This window comes from Lepidochelys kempii, chromosome 9, assembly GCF_965140265.1.
Source record: "Lepidochelys kempii isolate rLepKem1 chromosome 9, rLepKem1.hap2, whole genome shotgun sequence".
Lineage (NCBI taxonomy): Eukaryota > Metazoa > Chordata > Testudines > Cheloniidae > Lepidochelys > Lepidochelys kempii.
The window spans coordinates 84,247,109-84,263,561 of NC_133264.1; the positions used below are offsets into that span (position 1 = coordinate 84,247,109).

The following is a 16,453-nucleotide window of genomic DNA, read 5'->3' on the forward strand; positions in this document are numbered from 1 at the left end:
TACAGTGATGGAACAGGCAAGAGACTCCTTAACTAGGCATCAGCCTTACATATTCTTTGCATAAAATCTTGACTAATATGAATCCTGCATCCACATATGGTCCTCACCGTTTTGGATGGAAGATTAGACTGAACCCAAGATTGTGCTGAGATCTAAATGCAACACCAACCTCTCCAGTAAGGCATTCCCACAGTAAGGAAATCTCCCTCAGAGCACTGGGGGAATTAGGCTGGGATGCCACAACTTATAAAAATCTAGGAAAAGGCAGGGAGAACGAAGGAGGAGAAAAGAAGGGGTTGGGGAGTTGGGAGAATTGGCTTTGACATGAAAGGATGAGCCCTTCTGGGCATGATTAGGCTCCCTTCAATTGGTGATTGATGTTTAGATACCACAGTGATAGACACTTAGCAACATGACAGTTAGCTGGGGTGGGGGAGAGGAGTATATCAGAGGGCAGAATTTGTCCCTTAAAGTGCTTTATAGTCATTTTAAACACAAAACCCACTATGGTTCAGGGATTTGAATCACTACCACGTGACACACCAGATGTTGTGTTTGGTCTGCTATCTTTAGTGCTCAATAAATTCTTTTTGACCATTTATCCCCCTGCAAGTATAAAACACTGGACCCTGTGCAGCACTTATCCTAAAGAATCTGCTACTTCACTTTCATGCACACATACAAACAGTAGCACACAAGCTTGGCAGTGGTGTATATCTTCTCCTTCTGCTGCTCAGAAACGTATCGAAAAGGGGGGAAAGTATCTTTTTTAAAGTTATAGGGTTTCAGGGCATGATCAGGTCCCCTTCAGTTGGTGATTGATGTTTAGATACCACAGTGATAGACCCCTTGGCAACATGACAGATAGCTTGGGGGGGCATATCGGAGGGCAGAATTTCTCCCTGAGTGCTCTAAAAGGACTATACAGAAAACCCACCACGGTTCAGGGATTTGAATCACTAACACATGTAACACTCCAGAGTTTTAAAGTTATGAGGATTTTCCATTCACTTTTGCTAACCCTCCATGAATGTTTAAAAATCCTTCTGAATCAATGAATGGTAAAATGCTCATTAAACTGCTTAAAGGGTGGTGCCTTCCCGATTGTGGGGATTGGGGGAAATTAATTTGAGACTTTAGGTGTCTGAAGACAAATCATCAATCAGTGATTTTTAGAAAGAAGTTAGACGAGCTGGAGGAAAAGGAAATCATGTGGAATGCAAACAGCGTATGAGCCTCATAGATATTAACATTAAAGGAGAACTGCCATGTTCCATGCAAACCCATTCATCATAAGATTCATGTGGGGAAAATCCTGTTTCCACAAACACACATGGATTGAATGACAACAGAACTGGTGCAAAGGGATATGGGAGGGTGGAAGTAGGATAGAAGACCATGTCCACCCTATGAAGGAGGCTACGCATGATCTTTCATGAGGTGGTTACAACATTCCTGACATGGCCACATAGAGGGTAGGTGCACCACCAAGCAGAGCCCAGAAGTGGCTCCCTGCATCTCAGTGGATCCAGGACTACATGGATCCACCAGCCAATTCCCTCCTCCCCCTCTTTGCAGTGGTGCAAAAGTAGCTGTGGAGTAGAAGCACAGCCACTCTGCAGCCTGGATGGGAGGATTTCCTGTGGACATCCCCAGTGCTCATCCATTTACTCCAGCTTCATGCTTGGACAAAGATTTAGCTCAAAGAAATGCCACCTGAATGTTGACCTATAGTGAGAAGGCTCTTATTTTAAGGGGGAAAATACAGCAGTAAATTAGTAGTAATTGGTATTTCATGTTTTACAGTGATTGCATGTTCCTGTTTAAAAGCAAAAGCTTACGGGTTCAAAGTAAAGCAGAGTACCTAAAGAGAAGTCATTATCTCCCACAAGGCAGGGTCAGGTCGAGTTAGAATTGCACACAGACTGTTAGGTTCAGTTAAGCGAAGTGTTTATAAACAGCCAGATCATTATTCTACTCTGAAAAGTGACTCTATAAACAGGGCACCTTCTTACTCAATAGAGCTGCTTCCTGTGTGTTTTCAGAGTCAAATCTGCAGCCGTCAGTGTCTAAAAAGTTTACTACTTTTTAAGCAGTGCAGACACAGCTAAGAAAGAGGGAGCTGAATTCTATTATTCCTTGTTTATCATAATCAGAATTGCTTACTACGTTCTAATCAGTTACAACAGTGTAAACCCGCTGAAGGCAATGGTGTCGCTGAGGATAGCACTTGGCCTGCAGAACATATTATGTTAATGATGCACAAGAAGGAAAGACTCTAGCTTGGTTTTCAGAGCTCAGGTTGAGTTTGAATGGCTGGTAATTCAAAAAAACCCACCATTTTGGGTCAATTTTTTGTTGATGTAAATAGGCAAAAATCTCCATTGAAGCCAATGGAGGTAGGCTCATTTACATCAGCAGAGAATTTAACATTTATACTGCAGCAATGCGTCTGAACCAATCGGTGTGGGGTCCCATCACGCAAGGCACTGTGCAGACCTATAGTAAATGACAGTTGCTGTGCCCCAAAGAATTTACAACAAAAAGACTGGCCTGTGTTTTGCAACCCCAGCACATCCAATCTGGAATCATTGAGACACAAAGTTTTAGAGTCATTTTTCAGAGTGGAATTGCACTTTATGATGATGACAAGGAATGTTTCTGTATAGTGATGGGACCATATCAAGGCATGCTAATGTATGTGTTGGAGCCCAAACGAATGGAAACTGATTGGCTGCACCAGTCTCATAGTATTCTGATGGCCCATGTGAAGTTGAAATGGATTTATTTCACGCTACTCCAGAAACTACAATCATTCACAAACATAGCACAGCATCAATGTTCATGTTGAAGAGTCTTTCTTATTTACAAACATTAACAGCTTTCATAAGGGTATGAATTAAAGATGGGAAGTGGAAATCTGAAATAGATAGTGTTTTCTTGAGTAACATGGATAGTCTTTTCTGGTGTAACATAGATGGTTTAGAGACATCGGAGACTGAATATTCCCTGTGCTTTAATTATAAATCAAACCTAGATATGGTCAAACAGAATATTACATTAATTATGAATAATTAACCCTATTCCCAAATCCTGCTCATATTTCTTAGAAAAATAACTATTTACCAACTGGTTTTCTTTGCCTATTGGGGAATCAATACAATGAGAACAGAGGACTCTCTGCAGGTTTAGTGGAAGAATTAAAAATTACAGACTCTATGATCTCTTTTGCTCTCAAATGAATCCTCAACAGGAGGTGCCTCAGAGACCTGTCATTCGTTATATATCCCTTAGCCTTGGAAAAGCAGTTTCTAATTACAATTTGGCTCAAAAGACACTTGAATACACAAGTGAAAATTGTTGAGATCCCATTTCTAGATGCTCCCTTTGATTTGAAAGCATTTATGCTATTTTGTGGATTTATTCCACATTCTAATTTCAGTTACTACAGTGTAAATCTGGAATCAGTGGAGCGACCCCAGGCTTACACTGGTGTAACTGAGATCAGAATCTGGCCCATAACAGTCTTCACCATAATACCTAAATGCAGAATAGAGGGCACAATACCCAATCCATGCATTTAATTGTTGCATTCCTTCCCCAGAATGGGAACGTATTATGCAGCAGAATAAGATGTCCAAGCCTACACTGCCCTACTCCAGTGCACATGCCACAACTGTGCTGCCCACGGTGTCCAGGTAATGAACGTTTGCAGAACCATAATTTGCTCTTGAACGTACTCCATTATTCTAGGCTATAGGAAGCAGGGTATTGCCCTGACTAGGAAACTGATGAAAAGCTTTCATGCAGAAAACCCCAGTATACACTCCTTTTATAATAGGAGGGAGGCTTGTTCTATGTTATAATAAGCCCTAGTATTTCCTACAGTGGTTTCTTCTGGGATTTCGTTGTAATGCTTAGCATGACAGTGGTGTCAAGATTTATTTTTTAAAATGGTCACTTACAGATTGTACAGCATTACTAAGTAGTTGTTCCAAAACGCTATGACCAAGGTGCAATTGTATAACATCACTGCACAATTGGAGTCCTACATCTCATATCCTAGTATAGCTTGTAATTAAGGACTGCTATAAATCACAGAAGCAGAGCTGTTGACATTTGTGACGATATAAATCTGATTAGTTACTGTATAGTAAATTCTTGCAGACTGTACATTTATTAGACGTTCATTGTTAAGAGCCACTGTATGAAGGAGGTTACGCAGAACCTTTCATGCGGCTGTTACAACATTCCCGACATGGCCTAAAGGCTGGTAGGTTTGACTGGATTTTTCCCCTAAGCTTGTCTCTTAATGGTACCCCTCGTTTCCAGCTATAAAAGGCTATTTATGCAGCACTGTAGAAAGGGTGTTTATTTGGCTCTCTCCAGAGAGAGTTTTGTTGTCTGAGGAAAGAACCGTTCCACTACTGAAACATGTGAGCAGAGGGTGGTATGTGAGAGGAGGGCTGTGAACTTGGGCGTCAGTCTGCTACGCATTAGGGCTAGGAGAATATTTGAAGTGCCTGCAACAATGCAAGCATAACACACTGAGCAGTGTGTTATGTTCACCCTCTGTGCCCAACATGGGCGGTGGGTATCAAAGGCCAGGGGAGGCTAAGCTTCGCCTATCCCAGGCCTGTGGCCATGCTCATGCTCTGTCCCAAGGCCCTGCCCTCGCTCCTCCTCTCCCCCGAAGCTGGTGGGGGCTCAGCTCAGCTTGGGTCTCGGGCCGGTGGCGGCTCAGGCTGGTGGCCCATGGCAGCTGGGGTGGGGTCAGGCCAGGAGCCCGGGAGCTCTAGCCAACCAGCACAGCTGGGCTGGGCCTGCTGGGGCTCCTCCAGCCGCAGGGAGGCAGGTTTAGGGCTCCTCCGGCCACAGGGACTTGGGGCTCTAGCAGATGGGGGTGTGTGCTTGGGCAGAAGGGGTGGGGTCGGGTCGGGGGGCTAGCCTCCCCAAAAGGGGGGTTCACCCGCCACACATGGTGCCCAGAGGATACGAGTCTGTTACAGCTCTCAGCTAGGGAGCATGGCTCCAACAGCAGCTCATGGTTTTAGCTCTGGAGGTCCCTGGCTCAATCCTTTGTGTCAGTCAAGATTGCAGCTGTCACACAAACTCAGCTGATTAATTTGGCTAAATCTATCTCCTAATCTCTCCTGCTCAGCAATGCAGGGCTGCTCTCTCCAGGAAGTTTTCCAATGCTCTGTCCTGGCTACATTTGTATCCCAAGCAACAAGGCTTTCACCACTCAATTTGTGAGATTACATTCCGCCGTGTAATAGATTTTGGGTCCTCACAAATGAGGCCATGCAACAGGCCTTACCTGAATACCCGCAAGCAGAAAGTTGAAGTCCTGACATAGAACTTCCCGGTGCACAAGGGTGGAATAATGACAGCAGGGCTGCAGGCACTCAGGAGTAAGTCAGGAAACTAACAGCAGCCACCTGGTAGTCAGAGGGGGAGGAGCCTCTAGGGAGGCAGGACTCCATGATCAGTTGCTAGGGTGAAGCACACACAGATTTTTTTGATTGCTTTCCTGCAATGACACGTGCATCCTAAACCTCAAGGATCCAGCCTTGGGGAGAAAAACCTTGCATGGAGACAGCACTCTTATTGTTAGCTGCTGCTGCAGGTTGTAGTTCGGTTGTTTCCTACGATGATAGGAAACTCCAGTGATTACTCTATGGTCCAAATAAATCTTGTTGCTTGGAAGTGCCAGAGCTTTTGCCATTGGCCATTCATTTGAATTACCATCTTAAATGTCTGTAAGATTCAATCATGCGTTTCTCATCAGAGCTTCCCAAACTGCAGTTTGGAAATGGGTCGTACTTGAGTCATGTCACTTCAGACTCTTCCTCCCGCTACTCCACAAGCACTGTATAGTGCCATCCCCCAAATACATGCCTCCTTATGTAATGAGCAGAGGTAATGCCAGGAGGCGAGAACTTTAATTGGAAACTGGTACTTCATAGCTACCCCGGGAGAGAGGCTGTTGAGGGGGATCCCTCTGAGGGAAGTTGGCAATGCTATCCTTTTGGAATTAAGATCTCCCCCAGCCACAGCACTATGGTTTCTGCTGGCACCAAAAGGTGCAGTTTCCACCCCACACTCTCCCCTTGCCAAGATGAATTTTTTTACCAATTGTCAAATGCACATACATATGATGTATCTTCTAATTTTCTTCAGTGTCTCCCAGCTGCTGCCATAGGTTCATGGCAAGCCTTTCCATAATCTTTTCATGTTTGTCGTCCTTTGAAGCTTAGTCTTCATTTTGCTGGTAAATCCAGGGTCTGTGTCTTTCATACACAGAGATTTTTCTCCCTTTACAGCTCTGTGAACCATGTGCTTTATTACCTGAGTTAGATTATGCTGATACTACAAGGGTCTTCCAGAAAGCTGAGATCACTTTTCAGCTGGTGCCACACAATGGAAATTTCTGTGGTCTGTGCATGTTCATGAGCCCAGGTACTGAAGGACAGATGTCCGCATCTAAAAAGACATCAAAACAACTAGTACCCTAAACTGGCAAACTAAAATGACTGAAGAATTAGCTTACAATGGGCCATGGAATATGAACTCCTTACATGCACCTAAAGCTTGTCCATCCAGATCAGGACGGAGGTACTTTTGCAGGATGGGATAGGGGACCCTTGCACTGCAACTGTTTGATCAGGATGAGTTCCATTAATAATTAGAGAATTTTAGTCTGCAGGCCTGTCTGAATGGTACCATTCATGGAAACACAGTGCCCTGATTAGTTTTTGAGGCATGTAGATGAATCCCACAGTCATGACATTACTATGGACAACATTTATAAATGTAACTAAATTTAAAATATAAACTATACATTTTCTACATTGAGCAATGTGCCTGAGTCATTCCAATATGGAGCATTCAAAGTAAGGTTTAAGATGATAAAGTGAATATTTGAATACGAGGTGTCGCAAATTTACAATAGGAGTAAAAATGTACACTTCACTGTTTAGAAAGGGTTTCCGTATTCCACTTGCTGCTTTGATCTTCAGATATGTTTTGCTGGGTATTCCAACATTTTGGCATCAGCCCATCTGGCTCCATCATTTTTTAAGCTTACTGCCCAGATACACACACGGGCTTCCAGGAACTTTCATGATTAGTAACACATTTATGTTCAGACTCCTGTGGTGTTATGATTTTTCAGCATGTATCGAATTCAATCTGTTTCTTTTCTCATTTAATTTTTTATTCAGCTATTGAAATAGCTGTAACAGAAAATGCAAGGCAGTGGTATACAAATAATCTAACACAAGAAGAGGTTTCTTGCAAGTCATATGTAGTCATATTAGAATGTCAGAGATTCAATCCTGCAAACTGCTGAGAGCTCTCACCTCTCATTGACTTGCATATTATGTATAAATATAGGGACACGTGTATATTACAATGCATGTTGCATTGGATTAGAACAGGGGTTCTCAATCTGGTGGTCATGAAAAGCTTTCAGGGGCCACCACCACTCTGCACCTCCCATACTGTTAAATGGGAGAGGCGCAGTTATATCCTGGCTAGGAAGAATAGAGATTCAGGGAGTTACAGTCTAAAAAGTTTGAGAGCCACTGGATTAGACCATCACTTCCAAGAGTAAATGACTTACCTGAGGAACATTGAAATCTAAACTGAGGGGGAAACAAATTAGGGGCCTAGATTCTATTGAAGTCAAGAAGAGAGTTTTAATGAACTTTAATGGGAACAAGGTCAGGCCTACACAGAGAGGTTAGGAAGAAAGGGCGGGGAAAAACAGGAAATAGTAATAGCAAGGCTGCTGACCTATCATCAAACGGACACTGCTGGTGCAAGAGTGGTTGGTTTCTCCAATATAGAATGTACCTTTATTGACTGACAAGGCACTGTATGAAATTGTAGTAGGAATAAATCTCAACTTCTTAGTTCCTTCCTTGAAGATTTCAAGTGGACTAGAAGAAAAATACTCTGCACCAAATTCTTTATGAACACAAAGAGTACAGGATCTTCTCTATGAAGAAACAAACCTGAGTCAGTAACATGGATCCAAACACTGAGAACTTCGTGGGAATTTGGATTTGGATCCAAAATTCATGGCTTGCTTTTGAAACCCCAGATCCAAACAACCCAGTCTGCGTGGCAGTCTAGATCTAGACCTGCAATTTGCACTGCAGTCCATGTGTATCCCCTGCTAGCAATGAGTTTTCCCATGTTTAACTCACCAAGATGAAGAGTAGAATATACCCAATTCTAAAGGAACTTTATCACTAGGAGTTCTTATATCTCCCATGTAACTAGACTGTCTACACTTACCATGGATCGACGCTGCGGCGATCGATCCACCAGGGGTCGATTTAGCGGGTCTAGTGAAGATCCGCTAAATTGGCCGCAGATCGCTCTCCCGTCGACTCCGGAACTCCACTGGAACGAGAAGCATAAGGTAAGTCAACAGGAGAGTTTCTCCCATTGGCCCAGTGCGGTGTAGACACTACATAAGTCAATCTAAGCTACATCGACTCCAGCTACTTATTCACATTGCTAGAGTTGCTTAACTTAGGTCAACCTAACCCCATAGTGTAGATCTGCCCTCAGTGTGGTCATAGTCAGTAGAAAATAATATCAATATAGTGCCTTCTCACTGGTGCATTTCTGGCATATAGCCGTTCTAGCCAGGCAGGCAGGGAAATTGGCCAAGTGACCCATACTACCACAGCGGAAAGAGTGAGGAGCCAGCAACTTTTGCTGTGGGGCAGGAGTAGGTAGCACCATATGACTCTGGGTGATGGAAGCAGGAGGAGCAGATGCTGGTTTAAGTGTAGACAAAAAGTTAGCTGCAGTCTGAGACACTGAGCCCCTTGCAGTCAGAGCCCTCTGAAATGTCTCCCTCTTAGTGATCATGGCATCAAAAGTTAGAGTTCTAGCATCTTCACCTAGTAACCATTTGCCCAGGTGGTTATTGGCTATGCCAATCACAAACATCCCTCAGCATGATCGTCATAACATCCCCAAATTCACAGTCCTGGGCCACCTGCCACAAACAGCATGCAAACTCAGATATGGTTTCATTGGGCTGCCGGCGAGCTTTAAAAAATGTTTTCCTCTAGCAGAACAGAATCTGCAGTGCTGAAATACTCATTGAGGCACTGCACAGCTGCATCAAAAGGAGAACGTGGGCTCCGGGAGGCCACCATAAACATCTACGCCATCATGGCCTAAGCAGTTCTTCAGCGTGGGAGAGTTGCAGGATCTGTACATTTGTGTGCTGCGGTACACAGGTTCACAATGATGGGAGGCCTGAAGTGCACACTGTAAATGTGGAGCTGCATGCGACTACCTTAACTAGGGACCCTGATGTTTCCTCAGCATAATTAAGTACTAGAAATGTCCATACTGGGTATGGAAGGTGGTCTTCCATGCATCTCCTTTCTGGATCCGTACCAAGTTGTATGCTCCACAGAGGGCAAGTTTCAGGAAGATCTTGACAGAGCAAAGCCTCTCAGAGTTAATTGATTTGGGGTAGGGATACCAGTTGCAAACAGTGACCTTATTTAGCATCCTGTAGTCCACTCAGAGCAGTAGCGATCCATCCTTTTTTACAAAGAAGATCAGTGTCCCAGCTGGAGAGGTGGATGGATATATGAACCCCTTTCAAAGGTTCTCTTGAAGGTAGCTCTGGAGGGCCTATAGCTTGGGCTCAGAGGGTAGATGTGGTCAAAGGGAACCTCTGTTCCCAGTGGAAGATCAATGGGGCAGTCATAACTGCGATAGGGCAGCAAGATATCTGCTTTCTTCTTGTCAAACATGTCAAGGAAGTCTTGGTACCTGACTGGTATCACAGGGGCTGTACAATGAGACATGGAAGATGCTGCAATCACAGCCAAATTTATTCAATAGTGAATCTGGTTGCCGGAGCGGGGGAGGGGGCGGGGGGCGGTGTCAAGAGCAGGGGCGGCAGGTGGTGTGGCTTTCACTTGCAGGACTGTAATCTATGCCTGCAGATTCTATACAGCACCCACTATCTCTGAGAGGGAGACATTGGTCTCATTGGGATCTCTGCTCACAGAACTGGTCCCCTATTTCCCTGAATGATTCCTTCCTTTGAAATAGGCTGCTCAAACTCTCAGGAGACTGGGTTGTAGGCAATCAGGTCTAGTGGCTGGAGCAGGAGTCAGGCCCAATGATTGGAGTCTAAATGCCAGAGCAAAGTATCAAGATGGTCACAACCAGGAACCAAGACTGAGACACAGAACTATAGCCAGAGCAAAGGGGTGAGACAGAGTCAGAGCCAGAAATCAGAGCAGAGGGTCAGAATCGGATTACCTGGAGGCTTGTCTGATTTGCACAATTATTATGCCTGCATGTAAAAATTGGACATTTACATGCTCAGAGAGCAAGTGAAGTCTCTTACTGGGCAACTCGGTACAAAGACTGGGCGCATAGTTGCACAAACCAGTTAGGTGCAAAATGGCAACACTGACATTTGAAAAAGTCAGTCTCAAGAGTTCAGGAAAATGAGTGGGTTTGCTATTCTAACAATATGGAGTATGAAAGCCTCATGTCAGAATGTCACAGAGCATCAGAAATTAGTGACCAACTATCCTGGCAATGCTCATTTACTCATTGCCAGCAACACATGAACATCAGAATCCCTGGAGGTTTGGTTCAGGTGAGTACCAAAGTTCAGAGTAAGCTTATCTGAAGCTCTTGATGCCCCAAATCTGAACTAGAAACATAATGAGAACAGGCTTTCCTGGGTGGTTTCCAATACTGCCTGCTACTCAGGGTTTAGCTCAGTGTTCGTGTTGCTTTCCAGTTCACCTATAATACTAGATTCATTAGCACTGCTAGCTAATCTCTCCAGGTGGAATTGTCACACCCAGTTTCTTTTGGTCATTTAAAAAAAAAGGTCTATTTGAAAATCAGCTACTCAACATGCTTTGAAATAAACCCGTATCTATATATACAGATTAGGCAGTTACAGTGGACTGCCATGATATCTTGCTGAGAATTTTTCAAAGGTATTTGGTGAAAGACAAATTCGGCAGAGCTTCCAGGGCGTTTCAAGTACAGCTCAAAATGCATCAAGACTCCATGCAGTTTGCTACCCTGGAAGACTGGGGACATGATTTATACAGTGGTTCAGCCTTAGAGTGTGAACTAAAATGTAGCTACAGAGAAAGCTTTTTTTTTTTTTTAAATAGTTCCCCTCAGACTTTTTGTTGGGCTATTTTTTATGCCACCATAAAAGAAAATACAGGAAATTAAACCTCACAAAAATATATTAAAACAACACAGAGTCTGACTTTAACCCAAGAAAGTTAAAAATAAATCCTTGAGCATTTAGACTGAAAGGGCATCCTTAACTCAGCTCCGTATGGAAACTCATACTGCCTAGGTAAAGCATTGCTGGTCCCTTCAAGAGGTGGGTGATCTTACACATGCTACGGGCCGGTTATATTAAAGACCAAGTGGTCCCCTCATCTTTGAATTGCCTTGTTCTTTCTGAGTTTAGCCTAGTCATTGAAGTTACTTTAATATAAGGTGTTTTGTGATTTAATATCTTTGACACCTGCATCGCAGAGCTGCTCATATGGATTCTGTTAGTACTTGTGTTCACAGTTGTTTGATAGTGGATAGCTTTTCAATTGAAATTTATTGTCACCTTCAACCACTCCTCAAAAGCAAAACAATTAATTGCTTTTAAAAAAAACCCAGACCCTGAGCCACATTATTTATATTTTATTTACATTTCAGATTTATATAAAATTAAATTGTGATGCATGAACAACAGGAAAAGGCTCTCTGCAGATGGACTGGATAGACTTTAGATAAGGACCTCTGTGAAAAAGGGATGCAGTTAATATGCACCGCCACCCACAATGCAAATGAATAAAACAGAAAAATAATTTAGAAGATGAAATCACTAAGTTAAATGGACTTTAGATCCCTGTGATGTATTGAGGACTGTGTTGGAATTGCAGGCTATCATTTTAAGAGTGGGATGTTTCCTGGTCCTGCTTGCAGGCTATGGGTCTCTGTAGTAAAGTATCTGGGAGCATCAGTCTGAAGACAGCCAGTCAATAGTAAGATGGGGTGAGTTGTGGCTCTTGGTTTTAGGGAGCAGCCTGTTTCTTTCTGTGTGTTTTCAGGTTCTTGTGTGCTATTTTTTTTAATTCTAAGAAATAAAGTAGTGTTACACTGCAAACTTCCAGGCTGAATATTTGACGTTTTTATGTAACTTATGTGTGTATGCTGTGAACTTAATAGTACCAAGGGCTATAAGTAGGAGGAAAGAGATGAAATTAAGCAAAGGAAGTTTTAGAGAGAGAAAAATCAATTTGCTCTGTTACCCTATGTGAAAATCCCCCACAGGTCTCCCATCACAAATGTTATTTGAACCTAAACTGTATAAATCATTAGAAGATATGTTTCATTAGCACAACATAGTTGGTCTTCTCCAGCTCTGGCCCCTATGATCCCATGGAGGGTGAAGCAGGATTTAGTTCTGATGCTAACTGACTATAAAACATGTGTGACAAGGTAGATGAGGTGATATCTTTTATTGGTAAGAGAGACAAGCTTTCAAGCCACACAGAGCTCTTCTTTGGGTCTGGGAAAGGAACTCTGAGGGCTTGTCAAAACAACCTTGTCGCTAAAAGTCAGCGTGTGTAAATGCTCTTTGTCATCACTTTTGCCGTGAGCGGCATTAGCTTTGTCGGCAGGAGAGCACAGCACTCCTGCCGACAAAGCCGTGTTCACACAGCCACGTGTGTCGGCAAAACTTTTGTCTTTTGCCGGGGGAGGTGGGGGTGGAGGGTGAGCTTTTTTAAAGTACCTGTGAAAGACAAAAGTTTTGTCTTCAACTTCACAGTCTATGTAGACAAACCATGAGCTAAATGCACGCGGGAATAGATTGTTTAGCATAAGTTGTTAGCACATATTCTAAGGGACCAATCAAGGGAGAGAGGACCGCTGCAGTCAGATAAAACTTGAGCATCCCTTATCCTTTATGACATCGTGGTGTGAACACATTTGCTCTCTCACTAGCCCATGAGGTTAGCCTCAGTCTTGTCTAATAAAATAGTGCTCAGGAGAGAATCATGTACTGAAAGATGATGGTGCTTTTTTCTATTTTTGGGGCTCAATTCAGTCATCCAGACCCAATGCTGTATTAGTTGCAGGATTGGAAGGTGCACCAGCTGAGTGAGCGGTGGTGGTGAGAAGCACTGTGCCATTGTTAGAGAGGAGCACAGAAGACCCCCTCCTTGGGCACTGAAGGGGTTGTTCGGCGGCAGCCTTAACACACATGCAGAAAAGGCATGGCTTGCATTGTCCCTAGCACCAGCTCCTCTCCATGCAGAGGGATAAGGACATAGCCATGCATGCCGGGGTGGCCAGAATGTGGCCCTATTTTTCCCCTCCCACAAACACCTTTAAGCAGGAGTAGAAGTGATGGTGATAGTCCTAGAGAATCAGCAAATGCAGCTGAGTGAATGCAGAGTCCTGAGTGCTTAGAAAGTCTGTGTCATTTCTCTGAGCCAAGTTCTACAATCTGTCATCATAATCATCATGGTAAATCCCAAAGGACAAGGCCTCATTGCAGACTGGTCCTTAAGGTGCTCTGGCTTGATATTCAGTTTGTCTATCACTAGCTACAGTATCTTGATTGTGCCACCAAAGCTTTTGGAGACCATGTGACTGCTGGTTGTGTAACACCATTCCTGGTATGTATGCTTCAGAATTTGTTGGATTTCCATTCTAACAACATGTCCAGGCGTAATAAGCCACCAAACCAAACCAGGGCTGATGGAAGCCATTGCTGGGTTCAGCTTTGAATAGCCTCATTTCTGATCTTGTCTTGCCACTTAATATGGAGCAACTAACAAAGACAAAAAGAACCAAAAATGTCAATGCGGTGTTCTTCAGCCTTCCTAAATGCCCATGTTTCAGTGCCATACAATAGCATTAGTATAATGGTGTTTTGCTAGAACCACAGCTTTGTGACAAGCTTGAGGACATGATGTCCCCAAAACATGGCAGTAGTTGTTGCTATACAAGTATCCACATCTTTCGCGCATCCTCCGGCACTTCCTATGATGCTGCCCAAATATTGACAGCTGCCACCTGCTTGATGTCCCATCTGGGCAGATTAATATTGAGCTGGTTGTAATCTGGAATTGGAGGCTACTTGATGGTAACGGCCCGGGCCTTCGTTTTATCCCGGATTAATAACCAGACCAATGTGTGCTGCTTCTTGCCCCACCAGATTGGCCATCAGGTGCAGCAATTCACCAAACTGCACTAACAAGACAATGTCATTGGCATATTTGAGATCTCAGAGCAGAATGGTGTCCTCTCAATGCCTCTGACAGCTTATCAACCAATCAATGACAATATTGAACAACCCTGGGGACACAAAGCAGCGGAGTCCTGTGGAGACAGAAAAATACAACGTATATCTGCCATTGACTCGAACACAGTTTTCCATTCCATTATAGAGCTCTTCTGTCAATGACACTATCTTCCCAGGGACGCCCGGTTGCCTCATCAGATCAAAATGGCTTGATGCACTGAATCACGGACCTGATGGAAGGCTATAATAAGTGCCTCACACGGCTTATTAAATTCAGCCTCTTCTCCAAAAGCCGTCTCAAAGTAAAGAGCGGGTGGTCAACAGTGAAATGATCAGGTCTAAAGCTGCATTGAATATCCTGGCCTTTTCCATGAAGGGCATCATGGATTCTAGACATTAACAGGGAAGCAAAGACTTTCCAAGGGACTGACAACCATGTAACACTATAGTTGCCACCTTCAGCTTTATCTCCGGTTTTGAACAGAGGCAGAATGACTCCTTTCTTCCAGTCATCAGGGATAATATTAGTTTGCCAGCTGTTCTGGAGGAACCTATGCAGCCATGGTACAACAATACTCTCACCTGTCTCCAGAAACTCAGGGGTGATGTTACAAACCCCTGGCGCCTTCCCAGGCTTGAGCTTCTGGACTGAGATCTGGACCCCATCTTGGGTGAAGGAAGACAGCTCTACAAATGGAAGTGAGATTGCAGATGCCAGACAATTGAGCAGAGTCTTCTACAACCTATACTCAGGCTTAAGAGTGTTGTCAGTGTGAGAACTGCAGCAGCTGGCCCTAAAAGTAGTGCCTGTAAAAATAGAGGGTACAGGGTGTATATACTTAAGGGCATTTTCATCCCTGATCTGGTGCAGGTGCCAGAGCAAGGACAGAGAGAAGGTGGCAGCTTGTGCCTCCCCTATCAGGGGCTAGTTCAGCACCTGGAGCAGGCTAAGGCAGCCCTCAGCGCAGCCTAACAATGGCCCCTACAAGACTTCACCAGGGTGCAGAATCATCATGGCACAGCTCTGCCTTGGCTATGTCCCCTCCTGACCCACCCTCTCCGGTCAGCACCCACCACCAAAGACCTTATGCACCCAGGGACTGCTGCAGAGGTGAGGTGCTGCTGGCAGAAATGGCTCTGTGCCCCAATATGATACCCTGGGTATTCCCAGGATGATGGAGAGCTTATAACTGCTATATAGCCACTTTGCACCAGCCCTGCAGATATAAAGAGCCCAGAAGACAATGATGAGTTGAATTGGGTCCCTAAGTACAAATTCTGCTCTTAGACACATTTTTGCAACCCTACTGCTTTCATTGTTCCTTGTTGTCAGTGGGGCTGCTAGGGGAGAGATGAAAGCAGAATTTAACACTCTCTGTTGTAGTAAAATGCCTTGATATATACACACAAACTATTATTATTTATTTGCTCTATTTCCCATATAAATATGTGAGGGGTTTTTTTTAAAACAAAAAGCATAAGATGTTTTTTAAAATAGAATTTTAGGTTGAACAAACAGCCCCCAGGGCTAGGAGGGGCAACAATATATTTATAGTCTCTAGTATAAATAAAGCCAGAACTGATCCACTCCTGGTTAGAGTCTCATCTCAGGAAAGAAGGCAATAATCACTCCAGATTTACACCTATATAACAGATCAAAATCAGGTCCACCTTGTCAATCAACTCTTGTAGCAAGTCCCATCAATCTCTTGCTATCCTCATTTCTTTAAATCTCCTGCAGCTGTGTTTTGGATTTGTACAGATCAAACTTTCAGCACTTATTTATTCTTCCATTACAAATGTGTCAGATATTGAATAGGCTGTTTCTGATCCATGGTTATCATATTTTATTGGCTCATGGACAGTATGGGGTAGAGTCTGAAATTGGAGAGTTTCTGATTGGAGTCTAGCTTTTAATATCCTTCATTTGGAATAACACTAGTATTGAGATTAAGACTCCTCCTGGCATAGGGCCCTATCCCAGGTCTGATCAAGCTGCTTGCAGCACAGACTCTAAGGGTGCAGGGGGGAAAGAGCTGTATGCCACCTTTTGGGCACTCTGATTCTTTGGCTGAATGGTGGCTAATTCAGGCCATAGTGTAAGTT

General features: G+C 43.7%; 1 protein-coding gene across 7 annotated transcripts in view; it reads left to right on the forward strand.

Annotated features, from left to right (window-relative positions):
• The window catches only part of CHRDL1 (chordin like 1), a 64,426-nt gene that overhangs the window by 6,220 nt on the left and 41,753 nt on the right, over window positions 1-16,453 (forward strand). For all 7 annotated transcript variants that reach the window (XM_073361196.1, XM_073361194.1, XM_073361197.1 and 4 more), the window contains one exon: window positions 3,605-3,698. In XM_073361196.1, the coding sequence (XP_073217297.1) occupies window positions 3,605-3,698 (94 nt within the window). The remainder of the gene's footprint in view (window positions 1-3,604; window positions 3,699-16,453) is intronic.